This window comes from Myotis myotis, unplaced genomic scaffold (genome assembly GCF_014108235.1).
Source record: "Myotis myotis isolate mMyoMyo1 unplaced genomic scaffold, mMyoMyo1.p scaffold_m19_p_1, whole genome shotgun sequence".
Lineage (NCBI taxonomy): Eukaryota > Metazoa > Chordata > Mammalia > Chiroptera > Vespertilionidae > Myotis > Myotis myotis.
The window spans coordinates 60,765,573-60,788,320 of NW_023416313.1; the positions used below are offsets into that span (position 1 = coordinate 60,765,573).

Below are 22,748 nucleotides of genomic sequence, written 5' to 3' on the forward strand. Positions count from 1 at the left end.
ATCACAATTAGGGCCCCGCACTTCCCAGATCAGCGGGGTCGCACGCTGCCCTATGGATGGGGGCGGAGCAGCTTACGCTGCAATGGTCCAGGCATGCTTCAGTAGACAGGGAAACGAACGTCAGCCACATTATTGCTCAGGGCTGGAAAAAGAAAATGAGGCAGCCCCCATGTTTAACTCTCTCTCCTGTCTTTTTGCTTCTGTCTAGCCCAGGAACAGCAGCAGTTGATACACACCAACCAGGCTGAGAGTCACGCAGCTATTGGCGGAGAAACAGCCGAGCAGCAGCGGCACCTGCAGCAGCAAGATCCAGGTCACAGATTGTAATAGCTATCATCCCTAACCCAGTTATTGTCAACGCTATTTAGGACAACTTCCAAACGGGACATCACTTGGCCAAATGTCTGATGATGACACATTAACACACCTCTGAACCCTTTTCTATTGGTGCTGTATGTTGGGGCGAATCTTTGGCTGAGATGGCGGTTCCCTGCCTGAATTACTCTGTGTGCAAACACAGGGGGAGAATAAAAATGCCGCCACATGTTTCCAAAATAAAATCAAACTTTTGTCCTCCAAAGACTGCAGTCATGGAAGAATCTTGACATGGGAGGAATGGCTTGATTCCTTTTGAGGGAGCTAAGAAGGCTTCCTTCCATTGGTGATACAGATCAAGAAGGGGTGTTGATCACTGACGAGGGAAGAGTATTGTGACTAAGAGCTAACAAGAACCTCTTGTTCATCCAAAGTGGTCCTATTACACATTTTCTCATCTTCCTAATCATGAACACTTTACCGTTTCTTTTAGGCTCAACTTTATCTGTTAGAAACATAGGTTGATTACTGATAAAAACATCTCTTCACTGTATTTGGCGTAGTCATACAAAATCGGGCAGTCAAATTAAGGTGATCTCTTTAAGAATGCAGGTGAATATATCTTAGAAATTGTACTCTAAATTTTTAAGGCATTGAAATTCAGTATCTTCATAAAATATCATAAAATCCTCCTTGAATTATTGAAGTGCCTTTGAAAGGCATGAACAGTAGTACTGCTAATAAAGTGATTTAAGCTAAAATCTATCTCTCATTAAAAAATGCCTCAGTAGAGATACTTCTCAGAATATAAATGCATCTACATACTTATATGTATACAGCTACATGTACTTAATGCTGGAGCATTGGATTTGAAAGTAGAAGATGAGGCATTAGCTCTCTAACCTTAAGCATGTTATTTGGTTTTTCTGACCCTGAATTTCTTCATCTATTGAGACTTTAGCAAAAACTCTTTGTTGTTAAAAAAAAAAAAAAGACTAAAAATTCTGGGCATAGTTAAAAGATTTTAGAAATCTAAGCTGATATAATACTTAGACAAATTTCTACCCCTAAATAGTGTAAAATTCAGTTTGCCATTTGCTAAATGCATGTAGCCTATACCTTTAAATATACAGTGCAAACATGATTTGTTTGAATTATCTTCAACCCTATCATAAAATTTAAAAGGTTTTAAATATGTGTTTTTCAATGTTTCCAATATTCTCTTCTTCTCCATACAGCAGTGACACAAAAAATGGCTGACCAGCTGAACCAGCAGGCAGTAAAACTGACCCTTCTGCAGAAGAGGATTGACAACATTTCTCTGGCTGTGAGTGATGTAAGGAGCACATTCTCCTCCCTAGAAGAGAAAATCAATGAAGATAAAGGGAGGGAATTTCAATCTTTTCTAAAAGGTAAAAGTAAAACAAAATAAATTATTCATTCAGTTAAGACAAAAGGCAAATAACTCATTTATCTTTTCTCATATCACTTTGGTATTTTGCTTTAGATTGGGTGGCATATCAGTCTAATATATATTTTAATAAGCTGTTTTTAAATAACTTAATTTATGAAATAATTTGGAATATCTAAATATTTTTCACCATGTAGTCAAATCTTTGACTGAATGTTTCATCTGATTTATTGACATTATGTGCTTAGTTATAGCCTAACTGGTATTTCTTTATAGTTAAAAGAAATTTAACTATGAGTCATATTTATTTTCATTCTGATTTTTAGTTCAGGATAAAGATGAGGTTAAGGAATGATTAACAAGGTAGCTAGATACATGGTTGTCTCAATAATATTGCTGAAGGTATTGAGGATAAATCTGAAGTCCATTATTATCCCAGAAATTATCTAGCTTCTGGAATATAATAAATAAAATATATCCTAAAACATCTCAGGTCAGAGGAATAATTTTTTATAAATGTGAATCAGCTTTGTCTGAATTTTGTGCCTTTAAAACAACAGACTGTGTTCCTCCCTGGAGTTTCTACAGGATAATCTATTTCCTGCGAATTCAAGTTGTCAGAATTCATTTTCTTGCAGTTGTAAAACTGAGGTTTCATTGTCTTGGCGGCTATAAACTGAGGCTTGTTCCCAGCTTCTAGAGTTCACTGCATTTCTTGCCTCATGTCTTTTTTCCATCTTTGAAATCTCACAACTGTTGAATCCTCCTGACATCTCTCAGACCCACTCTTCTGCCTTTCTCTTCCTCTTTTAAGGACCCGTATGATTGCATTGGGCTCACCTGGATAACACAGGCTGATCTCATCTGAAGGTTCTTAACCTTAATCACACCTGGTAAGGCCCTTAGCCATGTAAGATAACCTATTCGCAGGTTCAGAGAATTAGGGTGTGGACATCTTGGACAGGGAAGGATTATTCTGCCTTCCACAGACATTTATCAGTAGCAGGTAATTGCTATGGTAGTGTTAAGTACGTGGTACAATGGGTCTGATTGATAGTTTCAAGAAATCCAGTAGAAAGAGATCTGGGAAGGCTTTTATGAAGAGAAACCACCTCAACTAATAAAACGATGGTCAGGAGGAGTTACTTAGCCAAAGGGTTTTCAGGTAGGGCGTGGATATTCTAGAAAGTATTTTGGTTACTAGGAACATCTCAATTCACTGGGTTTATTGTTTGCTCCTAAGTTTCAGGATCATTGGTTCCTTTCATTTTGTTCATATAAAAAATATGAACAATATCACTTGCACATTATTGTGTGTGTTTTCTAATTTTCACCTGTGGTTTACAGGTAAAAGATAATTTTTAGAAAGTGGAAGTTTCTCTTTCCATATCATCTACCAGTAAAGGAGCAACCATGATTGTTTTAATCATGTAAATAATTGGTGCTAGTAAGTCACTGAAAGGAAGATGCTGCTCTACATTTCTGGCATGTCTCCTATTACAAAAACTTATTGATGACAAGCATGAGAGAGGAACACATTTTTCCTGAAGTAATAGCAGGAACAAGAAGTAAATAAAAACAGTATATAATTGACTATAACCACCATAATGAAATTTGTTTAGCAAAATTTGGTTATCATAACATGAGAGAATTAAGCCTGTCACCTGCTTCTTGTAAACCTACTAACAAAAATTCTGGCAGTGACACAGGAAACATACACTCATAACAACAACACAATTCCCTCCTCATTGGGAGGCATTAATTGTGAACTGAACACAATCATTATGAGAATCAAAGGGTTTATAGTTAATGAATGTTGCTACAGGCAACAAAAACTAAACTCACTCTCTCAGGTACTGTGCTTGCCTAGCAAAACCACAATCCCTTCTCTTGTTTACTCCAGTTCTTAGGTGAGAAACATTGCTTCCCTGCTAACAGCCAGAGAAAATGTTCAAAATCAAATGCCCCAACTCCTTAAGAGGTATTTGAACGTTACAAATAGGGCATACTAGTACATTCACAACAATGGAAGGGACATGTCAAGGTGTCTAATATCAACTATATCTGTCAAGTCACCAAATGCAATATCATCTTTTTTAGAAAGTAGAAGCACATGAATCATATGAAGCAGAATCAAATAGGGTTAAAATGTTGTGCCTACTCAGATGTTAACATAAAGCATGTTATACTTTATGTATTTTTGCAAAATCAGATTTTTGTACAGATGTTTCTTTGGTAAGAAATTATAGGAATGCTAGAGGCCGGATGCATGACATTCATGCACTGAGGTGTGGGGGGGGTCCCCTCAGCCTGGCCTGCTCCCTCTTGCAGTCCGGGACCCCTCGGGGATGTACGACTGCTGGGGAGTGGGCATAAGCTGGTAGTGGGACAGTCGGACATCCTTAGCACCGCCGAGGAGGCAGGGGAGGCTCCCACCACCACCACTGTGCTCACCAGCCATGAGCCCAGCTTCTGCATTGAGTGTCTGCCCCCTGGTGGTCAGTGTGCATCATAGCAACCAGTTGTTCTGCCAATTGGTCAAGTCGCATATTAGGGCCTTATTATATAGGATTACCTGAAAAGCTTCTGGTCCTAAAACAAGTTTTTGAACTAATAATCTGATTTCTTTTCTGTCACTGCTGTAATTTTACCCTTCATCCAATGATTTTTTTCAATAAATAACAGCTAAAGGACCTTCTAATTTTCATTTCCATAGTTTACTTTTTTAAAAATTACTTTGATCAAGATTCTATACTAAACTTTATCTATTTACAATGTTCTTACCTACTATTATTCTTATTTGGACTTTCAGATCATGTTGTTTTTCACTTCCTAAAATTATACACCTGTTGTTATTGACCACTATTCATTAATTAATTCAAGCACACTTAAGTTTTACTTGTGCAATCTTGAAAAAAACATTTCTTGAAAAAACATTTTAAAGCCAAAACTATAAGATTATAATTTTCAGGAAAGTCTGATTTCTAACCTTAAGTATTTTATTGTATTTCACCAAGTTGTTGTTATGAGAATTAAAGACAATTTTTAAAATGTTTTATTGATTTTAGAGAGAGAGGAAGGCAGAAAAAGAGAAACATTGATGTGAGAGAGAATCATTGATCGGTTGCCTCCCATACACGCCTTGACCAGTGATCCAACCCAGAATGTAGGTATGTGACCTGACTGGGAATTGAACCCACCACCTTATGATGCATGGGACAAAGCTCCAACCAACTGAGCCACCCAGCCAGGGCTAAAGATAATTTTAACACACAGGAAATAACTAAGTGATTCTATAGAAAGTTCAGTGAAAATGACTTCTATTGAGAAGCACCTTACTATATCAGAAATTTAATTTTTCAAATGTTTTTTCTGTGTAGCATATACTAGTAGAAACAATGAAGATTTGTTTATAAATAGGTGACTGGTTAAATGTGTAAAATTTGGTGAATAAGAATACTTTAAAACTTTTCTGTTGTAATTATTTATGTTATTAAATACAAAAGCTAGGGCTATTTCAGTATAATTTATCTTAATTGTGGCTATGTAACCTTTTCTAATTAATTTAGCCTTTCCTTAGTACTTTGCTGCTATGTGTAAGATTATTATTCCATACTTCATATGTGTTTTTTTCTGTTACATACAAATTGCTTTTCACATAATTTTTTTGCCTTTTAAATTTATTTCAATGTTCAGTAGGTTTATAAACATACAATGATTTTTGTATATGTTTTGGAAATCTAGAACCTAAAGGTCAATATTGCTCATTGATCTTTAGGGTCTAGGATTTTCAGGAAAATGTTTATCCATGTAAACAACATTTACAGCTTTGTCTTAGAACCAGATTAAATAATATCAAGATGCTCAAGTAATCCATCATTCTATTTAGTATAATTGCTCTTTCATAATACTTTTTCTGTAAGTCTTTCATGCACCTTAAATAATTTTAGAAACTTGCTAGCAAAATATATACATGTAGAGACTCTAGATTTTAGCCCCTATAATCATCTTTTTTGTATAGGCTTCAAAGCAGCTATTACTCATTTCTTAATATACCATTGTTCAAAATACTTTGTATTGTGTTACCTGTATTTTACATTGTAGTCATTGCTTATATTTTGGAATGGACACACCTTCCATTTTATGTGCTTCATGTGTATTATAAATATGCCTTAAGAATGTGTTTTATTTTTTCTCATTTTTTTGTTTTTATAACAAGGTTTTTGTTTCATTTTGCTTTGTTTTGAATTTTTAAAATTTAAAATGTTCACTTTATATTCTAAATAGTTCTGAATAGTGTGCAGGGCCCTTTGTCTTTCTTTCCTTCCTTTTTTTAAATGCTATTTTTAGAACTGTTTATAATTCTTGTCTTATGATCAGTCCATGCTTTCTAATACAGGATATATTATGTGCTTCATTAATGGGAAAGGGCCTCTTCTCTTTTTGTTGAGAATTAGTGTCATAGTATAATAATTAAGGTATATCTTGAATCCCTATTTTCATTTGACTTAGTGAGCCACAAACCTCTCATTATTATTTTATTGTTATTATAAACTATTGTTGTATGTTGTATCTATTATTTCATATTGTCCCTCATTTAAAAATCTCATAAAATTATTTCTCTGTAGTCAATTTATTAGTTTTTATAAGCTAAAAAGACAGACTCTGAAATTAAATTACTAGAAACCTAGTAACAATCATGACCTAAGATTAGGTATTATTTACTAAGACAGAAAGCCCTAAGTCATTTATTTTCTTTTTTTTTTTATTTTGTTTTATTGCTTAAAGTATTACAAAGAGTATTACATATGTCTCCCCCGCCCCCCACCTTGACATTCCCCCGGCCTCCCCTACCCACCCCCAGTGTCTTATGTCCATTGGTTATGCTTATATGCATGCATACAAGTCTTTCGGTTGATCTCTTATCCCCCACTCCCGCCCCCCAACCCTCCCCAGCCTTCCCGCTATAGTTTGACAGTCTGTTTGATGCTGCTCTGCCTCTGTATCTATTTTTGTTCATCAGTTTATCAGTTTATAATGGTCTTTATTATGCATAAATGAGTGAGATCATGTGGTATTTTTCTTTCATTGACTGGTTTATTTCACTTAGCATAATGCTCTCCAAGTCATTTATTTTCATACAAGATTAAAACTAGACCTAGCATCATTGCATAAAAGAGTCTGTTAACTGAAAACAGTAGTAGTTCCCTCATACCTTTTGTCCAGAGAAACTTAGATTTATGGTTCTGGTGTGTTCTACACCACAATTGATTTCTCCCTTCAAACTTATGAATTAAGAGAGTGATCACCATCTATAAAGTATAGATTTTTTAAAATTACATAAGTGTCGTCAAGAAGTATTTTTATTACTACATGTTATTAGTGTTTGGCCTCAAACTTTTTATCTTTTTTAGAGATATCTAAAGTTTACATAGTTAAAATCATGTAACATTTATTATTGTTTATTGTTTTTTTCCTCTAGGTCTAAAATCCAAAAGCATTAATGATCTGGTAAAGGATATAGTTAAAGAACAATTTAAATTTTTCCAAAATGACATGGAAGAGACTATAGCACAGCTCTTCAAGACTGTATCAAAACTCTCAAAGGACCTTGAAGACACCAAACACATAATTCAACAAGTTAATGAATCTGTGGTTTCAATAGAAGTCCAGCAAAAGTCTGTTTTAATGCAGGAAAATAGACCCACTTTGACTGATATCCTAGATCTGAAAAATCACATTGTGAATATGAGGCAAGAAATGATTTTTACATATGAGAAGCCTATTAAAGAACTAGAAGCAAAGCAGACTCATTTAGAAGGTGCTCTAGAGCGGGAACACTCAAGGAACATTCTGTATTATGAATCCCTCAATAAGACTCTTTCTAAAATGAAGGAAGTACATGAACATCTTCTGTCAAAGGAACAAGTATCACACGAGAACAATGTTCCAGCTGCAGAATCAGTTAGCAATAATGTCACTGAGTACCTGTCCACTCTACATGAGAATATAAAGAAGCAAGGTTTGATGATGCTGCAAATGTTCAATGATTTGCACACTCAAGACAGCAAGATTAACAATCTCACCATCACTTTGGAAACGGAGAAAGAATTTTTCAAGAGTGAATGGGAAGAAGTGTTATCCAAATGCAGAAATGATTTTAAATTTCAAATTAAGGACACAGAAGAGAATGTACAAGTTTTAAACCAAACATTGGCTGAGGTAATCTTTCCCATGGACCATAAAATGGATAAAATGAATGAACAGCTAAATGATTTGACTTATGATATGCAGATCCTTCAACCCTTGCTTGAGCAGGGAGCATCACTTGGAGAGACAATGACATTTGAACAACCAAAAGAAGCAAAAGCTACAAGGAAGAAAGTGGAAAATCTGATTAGTGCTGTCAATAGCCTAAATATCCTAATCAAAGAACTTACCAAAAGACACAACTTACTTAGAAATGAAGTACAGAGTCGTAGTGATACCTTAAACAGACGTATCAATGAACATGCCTTAGAAATGGAAGATGGCCTAAATAAGACAATGACTATTATAAATAATGCCATTGATTTCATTCAAGATAACTACATGTTAAAAGAGACTGTGAGTACAATAAAGTGCAATCCCAAGTTCCATGATAAATGTAGCCAAAATATGGAAACTATTTTGGCATTCATTCCTCAATTCCAACGTTTGAATGATTCTATTCAGATTTTGGTCAATGACAATCAGAGATATAACTTTGTTTTGCAAGTTGCCAAGGCCCTTGCAGATATTCCTAATGATGAAAAATTAAGTCAGTTCAACTTCCAAAATATTTATCAAATGGTCAATGAAACCACTTCCCAACTGATAAAATACCAGGAAAATATGAATCATTTGGAGGAAAAAATGCTCTCAGCCACAAAGATTTCCATAAATTTTGAAACTCGGTTGCAAGACATTGAGTCTAAAGTAACCAAGATGCTCATGCCTTATTATGTTTCACTAAAAAAAGGCAATGTGGTCACAAATGAGAGAGACCAGGCTCTTCAACTGCAGGTATTAAATTTAAGATTTAAGGCACTGGAAACAAAATCCATTCATCTTTCAATTAACTTCTCTTTACTTAACAAAACTCTCTATGAAGCTTTAACAATGTGCCATAATGCTTCTACACGTATATCAAAACTCAATGCTGCCATACCTCACTGGATAAATGATTCCCTACCAGATATTCAACTTCTTCAGAAAGGTCTTACAGAATTTGTAGAGTCAATAATTGAAATAAAAACTCAAATTGCTCTATCAAATTTAACTTGGTATATAAACCAATCATTGTCTAGTAGTCTTGCAAATGTTTTCAAGTCTCAGAAGCAAGTAAAACCATTGCTGAAAAAAAACAAGAAACCAGCAGTGAATGTTAGCACTGTCCTGATCGGCCGAACGCAAAGAAACACAGACAACGTTCTATCTCCTGGTAAGCTATCATTGAAAAATCACTTTCAATCTCTCTTTCTATTCAAATGCTACTTAGTAGATTTGTACAGTTTAGCCACACCGTAAGATATAAAAGCCAGTTGCAAAATAATAATAAGAAAAAAAGACACTTGCTGGAACTTGGGTAAATAGTTACTGGTATGTAATTCTAAGACTATTGAGGTAGTATTTGAATCTGATCTTGTCCTATGTAAATTAGGCATCATTACAAAATAAGTGTTTATAATATATATATATAGTCTACATGTTTCATAACTTGTTTCTGACAAGAGTCCTGTAGAACATTTTTCTTTGGATATGTATCTAAAGAAAGCTATTAGACCATGAGCTCCTTGATGAGTAAAACAAGAATATGTCATTCATCTTGGCATTACCTGGCAAAATGTCTGTTATGCAATAGGAACTCTGTTGATTGACTGAATGAATGAATGAATGAATGAATAAGTAGGAATTCCATTTTTGTAGATCACAGAAGGCCATGAATGCCCCACTAAGTATCTTTAGTTTCTTCAGCCTGCCATGAGAAAATACCATAGACAGGGTGGTTTATAAACAAAATATATTTATTTCTCACAGTTTTGGAGCCTATGAAGTCCAAGACCAAAATACCAGCCTGGTTGCATTCTAGAGAGGGCCTTGTTTTTGGTTCATAGCTGGTGACGTCTCACTGTGTTCTCACATGGTAAAAACAGTGAGAGATGTCTGTGGGGTCTCTTTTATAAGAACTCTAATCCAAAAACACCAATTCAAAAGAATATATGCACCCCTGTGTTCATAGCAGCATTATTTACAATAGCCAAAATCTGGAAACAGCCCAAGTGCCCATCAGCAGAGGAGTGGGGTAAAAAAGCTGTGGTACATGTATACAATGGAATACTACACAGTGGTAAAAAAGGAGGAAATCTTCCCTTTTGCAACAGCATGGTTGGACCTGTAGATTATTACACTAAGTGAAATAAGCCAGTCAGAGAAAGACAAATACCATATAATCTCACTTATATGTGGAATCTAATGAAAAACATAAACTGATGAACAAAATAGAAACAGAGGCATGGATATGTGAAGCAGACTGACAGCTGCCAGCGGGGATGAGGGTGGGAAGACTGGATGAAGAAGAAGGGATTAATCAAAGAACATGTGTGCAAAACCCATAGACAGAGACAACAGTGTGGTGATGGCCAGAGGGAATGAGGGGCAGGGACTGGGTATAGCAGTGGTTCTCAACCTTCCTAATGCCATGACCCTTTAATACAGTTCCTCATGTTGTGGTGACCCCCAACCATAACATTATTTTTGTTGCTACTTCATAACTGTAATTTTGCTACTGTTATGAATCCTAATGTAAATATCTGATATGCAGGATGTATTTTCATTGTTACAAATTGAACAAAATTAAAGCATAGTGATTAATCACAAAAACAATATGTAATTATATATGTGTTTTCTGATGGTCTTAGGCGACCCCTGTGAAAGGGACGTTAGACCCCCAAAGGGGTCGCAACCCACAGGTTGAGAACTGCTGGGGTAGAGGTTTACAAAGAGGGGGATATGGGGACATATATAATAGTGGCCATAATAAAAATAAATAAATAAATAAATAAATAAATAAATAAATAAATAAATAGAAATAAGCAACAACAGTAAATAGTAAAAAGGGCTATTAAAACAAAAACAAAAATTTAATCCCATTCATGAGGGCTTCACCCTAATGACCTAACATAGGCATGGATACATGAGCATCTTCCAAAGACCCCAGCTCCCAATATCAACTTTGAGGTTTAAGATTTCAACATATTAATTTTGGGGGGACACTCAGATCATAGCACTAAGGCATTTAGACATGATTTTGAACAAAGTGGTCTTTGACAATGTGGCGCAGAGGCTTGGGTGCAGTAAGAATGGTTGGAGAAGCATGAAGCTGGCAGCAGTAGTGCGTAGCCTGACTGCAAAACAGGAAGTTAGAAATACCAGCTAGCACATTACTGGCAAGAGCAGTAAGAGACAGATCAAAGGGAGAGGTAGTTGAACAGTGGTGAGGAATGTTGTGAAAGTAAAATCAACAGAAACGGAAGAGGGACAGCAGAAACATTAATGTTCTGAGGCTCAACCAATTATGATTCTGGTCCTAGTTGTTTTAGTAAGTTTCTGTAGATCCTTAAGTCAGTTCATCTCTCTGAAGAAACTGTGCTGCTTCCTTTTAAGTGATGAGAGTTCAGTAGATATTTTACCGAGGTTATTGGTAGAAATATACTGCAGACTGCATCATTGTAAAAACATGTGAGCTGTTCACAGCTTGAATGCTGGGCACTTGGGGAAGGAGAGACCAAGAATATTTTAAGGTTTGAACTTGGGAAATGAGAGGGTAGCAGGACCATTAACAGATGTTTGTACGCACTGAAGAAGAGGCATAATTTTGGGGAGAAAGAGAAATTCAGTGCAATGTATATAAACTACAAGTCCCGCTGATGAAAAAAAGTGTTTTATGAATATGTTTGGCATATGAGTAATATTAAATAATCTTTCCACAGCGAAAAGAATAGCTACTGATTCCTACTAAAGAAAATAGCAGTTTCCATCATACACTGGGTGGGGCAAAAGTAAGTTTATAGTTTTGAGTATGTGAAATACAGAATTCATTCTTGTATTACTGTTTATTATTATTTTCCATATGAACAACTATAAACCTACTTTTGCCCCCACCGTGTATATCTGTTGTTAAATTATATACTCATTTGGGTTAATTTTATTGCCTTTTAATTTCAAAGGGTGATCTTTATCCTAACATAAGATGACTCATTTAATCTCTGAAAGCTTTTATAATAATATTTAAAATCACAAAATATACAAAGTTGAATTGTCTCTTAACTATTTAAATTATTGTATTTATTTATATTCTCTTTAAATTAATCTGACCCAGGAGAACTAACCTTGTGCAGTGAAATAATAGAACAAATAATTTTGACATGTATGCTTCTCAGAGAAAGGTAGTACTTCAGTATTCAGATGTTCTATAATAATGCTTTTAGGAAAAGTAATGACTTGTTCTTTGTATACTATTTAAATCCTTGGTCTTCCTGTGATTACTGCAAATGAGTTTCATTTAAGCTCCACAGGATATGTAATCATATACCAAGCAAACTGTGTCATTTGTTTTCCTTAAACTAAAAAATACCTGGATCTATGCAGTACATATAAAATTTTGAATATTAATTCAAAATTAATGGAGTTAAAAAGTTTAATAGGGCATAAGAACCTGTAGACTTTGATAGTGTAAAGAATGCATCTTAGATGCTTATAATTTTAGGGTCTAATGGGCTAATAATTAGCCTAGCTCTGATTCTTTTTTGCAATGATGCCCTGATAAAATTACTTCCTGATTCTGGCTTATAATTAATAACTGATTAACAGTTCTTTATTTTTATTTCAGTAAAGATAACCAAAAACAATGTTAGGGCAATAAAGATATATTGACCTACTTTAATGTGTGGGGTAGATATTCACTTTATGTAGGCCCAGCAACATAATTTTAAGTGGGTACATAGATATTCATGCTCATTGAGCCAGCCCTGTTTCTATGGGCCATAACACTGGTGGCATTCATTGGGCAGCTGAGCAGGTAAAGTCTGTTCACAGTGATTAAACCAGTGAACTCAGTGTTCTCCTACAAGAATAAACAAATTGCAAAACCAGCTACTTCCTTTGATACCCTATTTCATACTAGGGTAGAACATACTGATACTCCGGATAAGTTTGGCTGTATTTTCTTTGACCTTTGCTATTATATTACAAATACCATGCAGCCACATTGCTCCCCTACATAACTAACACCACAGGATAATTATCCTCTTACACATTTCACGATAATATTGTTCAGATTATAGCCACTATCATTTGCAGAATATGTGCAGTTTGTAGCAAGAAAAATAATATAAACATGTTTTTAAAAGATAAAACATGTTTAATCTTAATTTTAATACCTGATTTATTTTGAAGCCAAGTAATAGTACAATAACATAATATTGGATACTATTTAGTACTTAGTATATCCTAGGCACTGTGTAAATTATACTCTACACATTACTTCATGTAATAATACCTATGAGGTAACTCTCATTATTCTTATTTGAAGATGAGTAAACTAACCTTCCGATGGGTGAGTTAAAGTGATCTAAGGCCATGCAGCTAGTAAGTGACTGAGCCTGACTCCCGTTCTGTTGGACTCAGGGCTCAGCCCTCAACCTCTGTACTCAAGGAGATTGTGGAGTATATTCACCTGCCTTTTTCTTCCTTTTGCTTCTGTTTGACGCATCATATCTATTCAAGAGGAGGACCACATCTGAATATTCCATACAGCGAGAGTTGATATTACCAGGGAATTTCTTCTCTTGAGAATCCAAATACGGCCCCTTGTTTCTGCACTGATCAGGCAGAAGTAAAGGTGCTACTTCTCAGTTTGACTTTTCTATGGTTTGGCCAGTAGGCAGTTGTCATTGGAAGTCACCACCAATTATTCACAGAAGGGCAAAATTTAGAGTATTCATCCCCATCACTTCCATTTGAGCCATTCCTACATTCAGATATGCTAATTATGAGCTTTCTAGGCCAATGAAGATAAGCTGTTCTGGTTGATTCACTAAATATTTGATTTTTTTTTCTAAACAATATTCCAATAGACATCAAGAGGGTTTTACTTCATCTTTGAAGATTTGTTTGTATAGCAATTGGCAGACCTGTCCCTGCAGAGAGAGTTTGGCTGCTTGCCTTCCAAGAGGAGCTGAATCCTGCTGTAATATAACATCAGCAGCGTCATTGCTGGGGATATGAGGCTCCTGCTGGGAGACCACTGACTTTTTCTTTTAACCATTTCCCCCAAGATATATCAAATGCATTTGGCACTCCTTAATAAACCTCTTTTATTCATAATAATCCCTTCTCTATAGATTACATTCTATAAAAGATTTGGTCATATACCAAATGTAACTTTTAAAATTATAATTGCTGTGAATATAAGCAGTTTAAGAGAGAAAAATAAGAGCCTAGTGAATATTTAACTGTTTTATATGACTTTGAAACCATTTCTAATTTCTGTGGCTCTGCATAAAGGCAGTTGGGATGACTAAAGAGCACTGATTTTGGAACCAGGAAACCTAAGTGCAAGCCCTGCCTGGCAACATATGTATTTGTAATAAGTAGTGATAGCCTCCCTCACTAATCTGTTGGAAAGTCTGCTCTGCTGTAAGTAGGGATCAGTTATCTGCCTTCTGCAAAGTTATTGTTTAAATGAAGGAATAAAAATTATGATCTTGCCCTAGCTGCTTTGGCTCAGTGGATAGAGTGTCGGCCTGTGGACTGAAGGGTCATGGGTTCAATTCCAGTCAAGGACATATGCCCAGGTTATGTGCTTGATCCCTGGTCGGGGGGGGGGGGGGGGGGGCGCGTACATGAGGCAGCCAATCAATTATTCACTCTCATCATTCATGTATCTATCTCTCCCTCACCATCTCCCTTCCTCTCTGAAATCAATAAAAATATTTTTTTAAAATTACGATATTGATGCTAAAGCAGAACTAAGCAATAAAATATAAATTAAATGTTAATTAACATAAATAATAAATAAAAGTAAAATGATATATAAAAATGTTATATATGACATATTGTGTATAATATAAATAAAAATAAGAATGGAGTAGAAGATATCCATACAATGTGCCCCTTCATTTTATTTATCAGAAACCTATTGAGTGAATTCTGAATGAGTGCTGCTGGGGTCCAGCCCCAGCAGGTCCAGGGGTTCCCCATAGGTGAGGAGGGAGTCGGCGAAGAAGGAATGACGCGGAGACAGCGTTCAGTTGATCAGCAGCCTAGCCAGGATCTCCAGCCAAGTTCTGGTCTGGATCTCCAGAGAGGTTCTGCTTAGGATCTCCAGCCAGGTTCTGTGTCCATGTTCCCTCGCTAGGTTCTCCAGCCAGGTTCAGTCATCAGGTTCTAGTCACAGTCATCAGGTTCTAGTCAGGTTCTCTTGCCAATTTCTGTAGTCAGGTTCAGTCCAGGATCTTTTGCCATGTTCTCTCCAGCGAAGTTCTTCTGTCTGTAGAGAACGTTCTGTGTAGGTTCTTTGCCTAGGTTCCGTCTCTCTTGGTTCCGTATTCTAAGTTCTGTGTCTTGCTGTCTTACTACATCTGTATTTATACCAGTTGATTCAATCCTAACAATCTCTATTACAAAGGTTAGGGCGTTTCTTATCTTCATTCCAGGGAGTAAAGATTATGTAGCTTAAGCATGATTGTTCGTAGTTAAAGTGATTAATTACCCACCTGGCACTAGTTAAGAGGTTTATTCCCTCCCTAACTTCAGGGGAAAATCCCTACCTGGGGAAACAACCTTTCTCAGAGACCTTGGTTAAAACACATAGTGCCAAGAAGGTGAGCAAACATATTAAGAACAGTATGCCATATATGCCAGGTCCTTTGAAACAGCAAGGATGGACCAGCTCCCGGCAGAGTGCTAAGAAAGACTGAGTGGATAGAGTGGTCAATTCAACAGTCTCTCTTCTCAATGGAGCTCAAACATTAAGCAAGTAATTATCATAAGAATGGCAAATGTTAGCAAAGGAAGAGTGATTTGAAAATGTAGGGAGCTCTCCAATCATTTCAAATTTAACATGAACATTTAGGAAATATGGAAGTAGGATTAATAGAAAAGTGTAGTAATTTGAGCACATATCAGGGTTCAGAAAGCAAAAGCCAGAACAGATTGAGGCGTATGAAACATTCCAAGACAATGGCAATGTAATTTTAGTCATGTTCAGAGCAGGGGAATAAATTTTGAAAGATTAGTTATACTACTTGCACAAGATAGTAGAATGTTGAGTTGGCAGAACTGTTCTACAAGTTGCACTGATCTGCACTAAGGAAAATAAATGGGCTGGAAAGGGTTGAAGAGGGTTGAAGCCTGCGGTGGAGAAGTTGTGGAAAGTGCGTTTGAAATGAGTCAGGTCTCTAGAAAAACATGCCGGTGCCATCATGCCTCCTGTAAGCTATGAAAACACAGGCAGTGTCAAAGATACTAACCCATGTCTCATCGTAAAGTTCACACAAACCTGGCGACTGAGAAATCCTTTATCATTGTTTTGCCTTTGGTTTATAGTTTTACAGACATCATAGGTATATAGGAAGAACTCTGTTTCAGTCATTTTCCTCCAGATAATCTAATAATTTTTATTATTTTATAAAATGCATAATATATAAAATATGTGTAATTTTAGAATACTTGTAAAATTATAATATGAATCATCAACACTTGTAGTGTTTCAATGTTTGAAGAAACATCATGAAATTTATAGGTAGCTAAATAAATTGTTGCCTTTTGCTTAAACTAGGCAGTTGAAATGGCTATGAAAACGCATTCTAAACCAAGATTCCACAAATAACGATTGAAATTGCACAACAAATATTGATTGGTGATTTTAAAAAACCCTGTAATTTTTGAGAAACTGTGAAGAAGGGATAAAGTATTGGATAAGGCTGATGTGATCATCTAGTTAATCTTCCGTTACTTTGTTTATTCAACTTTAGGAAGACATTTAACACTTCAATATGTCAGGTACTATGCTACTCACTAGGGACACAAAGTTTAAGAAATAAAAGACCTGGGCCCTGACCTCACAAATGCTTGCACTCGAGTTGGAAGTAAGAAGGACATGAGAGCAATTATACCATAGCGTGGCACATTTAATAAGCAAATTTCCGAGGTCAGACGACAAGAGAATTATATATCATTAAGCCTTTTGACTGGGAGAGGGAAGATGTCAAAAAGAAAATGATGCTGCGTTTAAGTCTTATTTTTGTTAATTCAAGGACACATTGCCTGTTGAGCACAGATATGCACAGAAATTTATAAAGGTACCTAACCATTTTTAAGTATCTTAGAAATCAAGTAGAAAAATGCAAGTCAGGTGATTCACAAAAGTAGATTTGTAGCTTGTATAACAAAGTACAAATAGTTTCAATTGACAAATCAGTGCCAACCAATCTTTAGTTGTGTGTTACAAAGCTGTGTACTTGACACTGATTCATAAAGTATTTGTATCGATGACTTGGATGAACACATAAAACATAACTTTGGGAAATATAACAACGCTGGGAGGGGTGGTTAAAACATTGCATATAGAATTAAAACAAAGACTAGAGATGATAAGTCAAATGTAATAAGATACGTTTAATTATCAATAATAATTGTGAATTCTTGTTAAAATGAATTAAATAAATACAGAATTTCAAAGACTGTCTGTGACATCAGAACATAGAAGTCCTGCTATGACACAATGTGATTCAGGTACAAAAATAGACAATGAACATTTAATTCTTATGGAACATTAACAGATGTGTAAGGTCATTTCTTTATGATAATTGTTACCATAGCTTGCTCTGATTTAGGCTCAATTCACAGTATGTTCTGTTCTGGGAATCGTGGGAATACTTTTATGCATTGTCATGTGGATTATATTGGACTCAGAGACCAGAGGTACCTAAAACATCAAGGAAGGCAAGAAAAGCAACTTAAAACACAAGCAGTAGAAGGGTACAGACCAGTGGGTGAGGTACCCCAGACGGATAATCTATAGCACAATGACAGATATCCTAGAAGGCAAACCAGGTGTGGTCTCAGCAAGTTTGAGCTACTACAGCAGTAGGAGAAAGTGCAGGCCCCATTGGATCAAATGGATTTTTACTCCAATGAATGACCCTAACAGGAATTGAAATAAATGGCAAAATGGCACCCTCTGAAATGACTCAAGGAAGGAAGAACAAGGCAAAATCCTGTTTTTAGGAGCAATGGAACACAAGGGCAAGAAAAATCAAATGTGCATCCTGAACATTAAAGAAAAGGCAATGGCCGCGGTCCTGGAGAATCCCAGTAGAATGAATAGCAATGCAGATTTCTTGGTTTCTGAAATTGATCCCTGATTAATGGGCAGGGTCAAGTCTACAAGTGTCAGTGGCATCTTCCCATCTGGGAAAATAAGAATTACAGAGCTAATCAGGTTACATAAATAATTCAATATTCCCTCAACTACACCTCACAGTTGATTTATTCCCACTGAAATACATTAATTGAATATGCCATCCTGTGAGTTGATCACTGTGCTAGATTTAGAGAATGTGAAAACAGACAAAGCCAGTGCTTTGACATAAAGAATTCACATTTCTATGGGTAATGGAGAGTCATTAGAGATTTTCAAAGCCAGCAAATGACGGGCTTGGTTTTAGAATGATAACCAACAGCAAATGGAAGGGTTTTATAACCTATTCACATGGCTGCAGAAATGTAGGCTGGCTTAAAACATTTGTTAAAATAAATTACACATGTAACATTTTTATATGTATCTTTATTGGGAAAATAGTTTATGGGTATTTCAGATAACATACCAAAATAATTTAAATCAATTTCTAATTGCATAAATAATATATATTTTCTTTGCCAAAACTTCTAATCATATGGGTCACATTTATGTCTAATTGAATTATTTAAATATGAATCAGAATCTGTATAAAGTATTTATAGATCGCACTTCTTGAGAAAAATGTTAAATAAGGCAAATAACCCTAAATTTAAAAATTGTTGAAATGAGATTGTAAAGCGTTTACACTATTGCCACAAGGTGGCGCCATAGTGATAACTGTGGCCGGTAATAGACGTGTTCTTCCAACTTCTTCTCTGTATTTACATAATTATGTATTATGTTTATAACCATATTTAGAATTTGAGGCTTTCTAAATAAGTGAAACTCTATCTAATGAGTCAACTGATTGTCTTCAGTAAATCAAACGTGTTGAGGAATCTGCCTCATTCTTTAACTGCTGTCTAATATTTCTTAGTGAAAAGATACTGTAATTCATTTAACAAGTCCCACATCCGTGGTCATTTAGGTGTGTTACAATCGTTCACTAATGCAAATGATGCCATAAAGATCATTCTTGAACAATTATCTTTGCATACTTAGGAAGTGTGTCTAGAGTATATATTTACCAGAAGAAATTTCTGATTCAAAGCAAATTAACCTTTTAAATTCTAATATGGCCCCTATTGTCCTGTTCAAAGGTTCTAACAATTTAAGCTCTAGCCAGCATTGTGTAAAAAATGCTCAATTTCTCTCACTTCACCGTGATGGAATGTTTTCTATCTTTTTAAATATTGCCAACAGTTATAAAAAATGGTGGTGGTGGTATCATTCCTTCATTAATAGTAAGGTTGAATAGCTTTCAAATTTTTTCGTGAGCTTTCATGTTCTTGTTCAGTGATTTGTTCATATCATTTGTCCATTTTTTACCTTTTTTTTAAGGGGTTACATTTTTTTTGTTTTTTATTGGTCAGAACTTTTCATATGATATGGATATTAGTTATTAGATTGTTGTGTCTGTTATTTTGTTTTCTCTTAAATTGTCACTTATCTTTGAATTTTGATAATGGTGGCTTTTATTGCAAATGAGTTTTAATACTTTTTGTGGTTAAACTTAAAGATTTTTCTACCAGCATATAGCTTCTGGTTCTTGTTTTGTTTGGCTTTGAAAGAGTTTTCCAAAATTTTACATCTCTACATAGATATTTCTTTTATTTAACAGTAATGCCATTATATGAGGTTTTATTTTTAACATGTAGTATTTTTGTACATGTGGAATTTATGTTTTTATGGATATCCAAATATCTGCACACAATGTATTGAATAGACATTTTGCTTCTCTAATGATTTGAAATATTACCTTTATCATGTACCAATTCCAAACACTCATGATTCTGTGACCAGATATTCTATACTGTTCTATAGCTGACCAAATATTCATATTTCCACACAAATAAATTCATTGGATCACAGAATTATTCCCACTTCCAAGAAGCAGGAAAGAGAGCTCAGAGAGTTAAGGGATTTACATGAAGTCCCGTGACTATACTGATGGCGGCTGGACCTGGAAACCCTTTTTTTTTTTTTTTTTTTTATTTCTTGGTCATCAATATTTTTTCTAATTCTGCTGCAAACTATGACTTGACACCAACAGAAAGTAGGTTACATTTACCCTCTTTTATGTTGACTCTTTTTCAGTAATAGAAGAAGTGTGTAGTAGGTCCCCATGCCAGAACGGGGGCACGTGTATAAATGGGAGGACTAGCTTCATCTGTGCTTGCCGGCACCCTTTCACTGGCCACAACTGCACGGTCAAGCTGGTGGAAGAAAACGCTTTAGCTCCAGGTAAGAAAGTGCACGCACCCGTGGGTTTATTCACTGTCTCATGCAAAAACAGTTTTAGAAATATTTGTGAAGGAACACTTTAGTCTGCTTAATCTGGCCTCATTTGAGGATTAATTCCTTTTACTTCGGAAAATTACTGAATAATGCACATGATTTACAAGTAGAAATGTCTTTTTTGTCAGACAAATTCATATTGATGTACACTTGTCGAAATTTTCAATATTGGTGTAATAGAGACAGCTTTTCCCCCCTTATGCACCCTAAAAGAAAATCTCTATCCCTTAAACAAGTTGTCAAACAGTACACCTTCGACTCGTATCAGATATGGCCATTTAAATGAAACTTTCGTAAGTGCTTATCACTACAGCATATCTTCCATGAAGGTCAAGCTAATAGTGGCTGTTGACTAGGTAAGGACTAGTAGCACTTGCTCGAATGTATTGCGTAGAATAAGATGCCTTTCTGTCCATTTACCTTGTAATTATTGGTTGCTATAAATTTACTTCAAGAGTGTACCATTTCTGATTTCTTTAAAATGCATTCTCTTAAATGAGAGCAAAAAAAACCCACACAAACAAACAAAAAAAACCATTTCAAAGCAGGCTTTGAATATGCTGCATAGTGAAGAGTACATTTTTTAGTCTATTTTTAAATCTCAGCCTTTGTTAGTACATTTGGCATTAATTACATAGAAAATTCCTTTTGTCTACTTCTCTATAGTGCATATGACTTCATTTGGTTTTCGTTTAGCCCCTAGAAACTGTTTGACAAGGTGCTGGGAACGTTGTTTCTGCATCACGTCAGCTTCAGTGCCTTCAAGGGGCTTTAAAACATTCTGGCATACCGTAATAATCATCGAGTGCTTTGAATTCCTTTATCCCTGGAGAGATCAAAGCAATATGCAAATTAATCTTTGAGGCATTTTTATGAGGGAGGTAGAATGTTATTATCGTTCTAGTTCTGTCCTGATCTAAATGGGGAAACTGAGGCTCAGAGACTTTGCTTTCTGGCAACTCAGCCAGGAGAAGAGGCAGGATCCAGACACACCTGCCCTTGTTAAATACGATGAATGACCTTTTACTTCTGCTAATCCTTTTTGTAACGGAGACGAATGATACAGAGATGAGGAAAGGCAAAACAAGGTAAAAACATAAAAATTAACTCTTTCCATTTATTTCCTTTTACAGATTTTTCCAAAGGTTCTTACAGATACGCACCGATGGTGGCATTTTTTGCATCTCATACATATGGAATGACTACACCAGGTCCTATTCTATTTAATAATCTGGATGTCAATTATGGATCTTCATATATTTCAAGAACTGGAAAATTCAGAATTCCGTATCTTGGAGTATATGTTTTTAAGTATACCATTGAGTCATTTAGTGCTCATCTCTCTGGATTTTTGGTGGTTGATGGAATAGATAAGCTTACATTTGAATCTGAAAATATTAACAGTGAAATACATTGTGATAGGGTTTTGACTGGGGATGCCTTGTTGGAATTAAATTATGGGCAGGAAGTGTGGCTACGACTTGTAAAAGGAACAATTCCAGCCAAATTCCCTCCAGCTACTACATTTAGTGGTTACTTGTTATACCGTACATAAATTAACATGAAAGGCAGGCTCTCACCCCTACTGAGAAGCAGCCAGTGTTTCTATTTACCTTCGCATACACATCTGCTCTGTTTTTAGTTTTTCCATACAACATGGAAATCAGTTTCTTTTTAATCTGTAGTAAGGCTGAGTTTGTTTATTTCACAAAATTATTTGAATATTTTTAGATCGCCTGAATATGAAGAGGTTCTTGCTCCTAAAGAGATTTATTCTAACAGAAAACAAAGTGCATGTATTAGCATAACTATTTTTTTCTCATGTGAAGTCACTTCAATGTAAAGTAATATAAGATGGTAATCACTCAATATTATCTGTCACAGTAGTCTTTCCAAAAAAAACAAAAAACCAAAAACATTAACTGTGTTATTCTCTGCATATATATATTCAAATAAAGTACTCTAAGATTGAGAAGTGTTTCTTTTTCATTTTGATATTTACTATGTACTGTTGAGTTGATCAATTTTATATATTAAAATTTTCATTTGTAACCAAAATTAAGAAAGTTGAGTTCGACCCTTGAAATATGCTTAACTATGTTCTCTTTCTATAGTTAGAGGATAAAGTAATAATTGACAAATATTGGAACATTTACACCCAAGCCTAAGGATATGTAAGTGGATCTTTTGCTTGTCTCCACTATAGGATGCCTACAGGGGGAAATAAAACCTTTCCCTGAG

General features: G+C 35.4%; 1 protein-coding gene across 1 annotated transcript in view; it reads left to right on the plus strand.

The window, feature by feature from the left end:
* The window catches only part of MMRN1 (multimerin 1), a 44,877-nt gene extending 22,398 nt beyond the window's left edge, over positions 1-22,479 (plus strand). The window contains exons 4-8 of the mRNA XM_036339687.1: positions 209-313; positions 1,554-1,727; positions 7,209-9,188; positions 20,307-20,453; positions 21,641-22,479. Coding sequence (XP_036195580.1) covers positions 209-313; positions 1,554-1,727; positions 7,209-9,188; positions 20,307-20,453; positions 21,641-22,062 — 2,828 coding nt within the window. The 3' untranslated portion in view covers positions 22,063-22,479. The remainder of the gene's footprint in view (positions 1-208; positions 314-1,553; positions 1,728-7,208; positions 9,189-20,306; positions 20,454-21,640) is intronic.
* Positions 22,480-22,748: the final 269 nt, after the last annotated feature.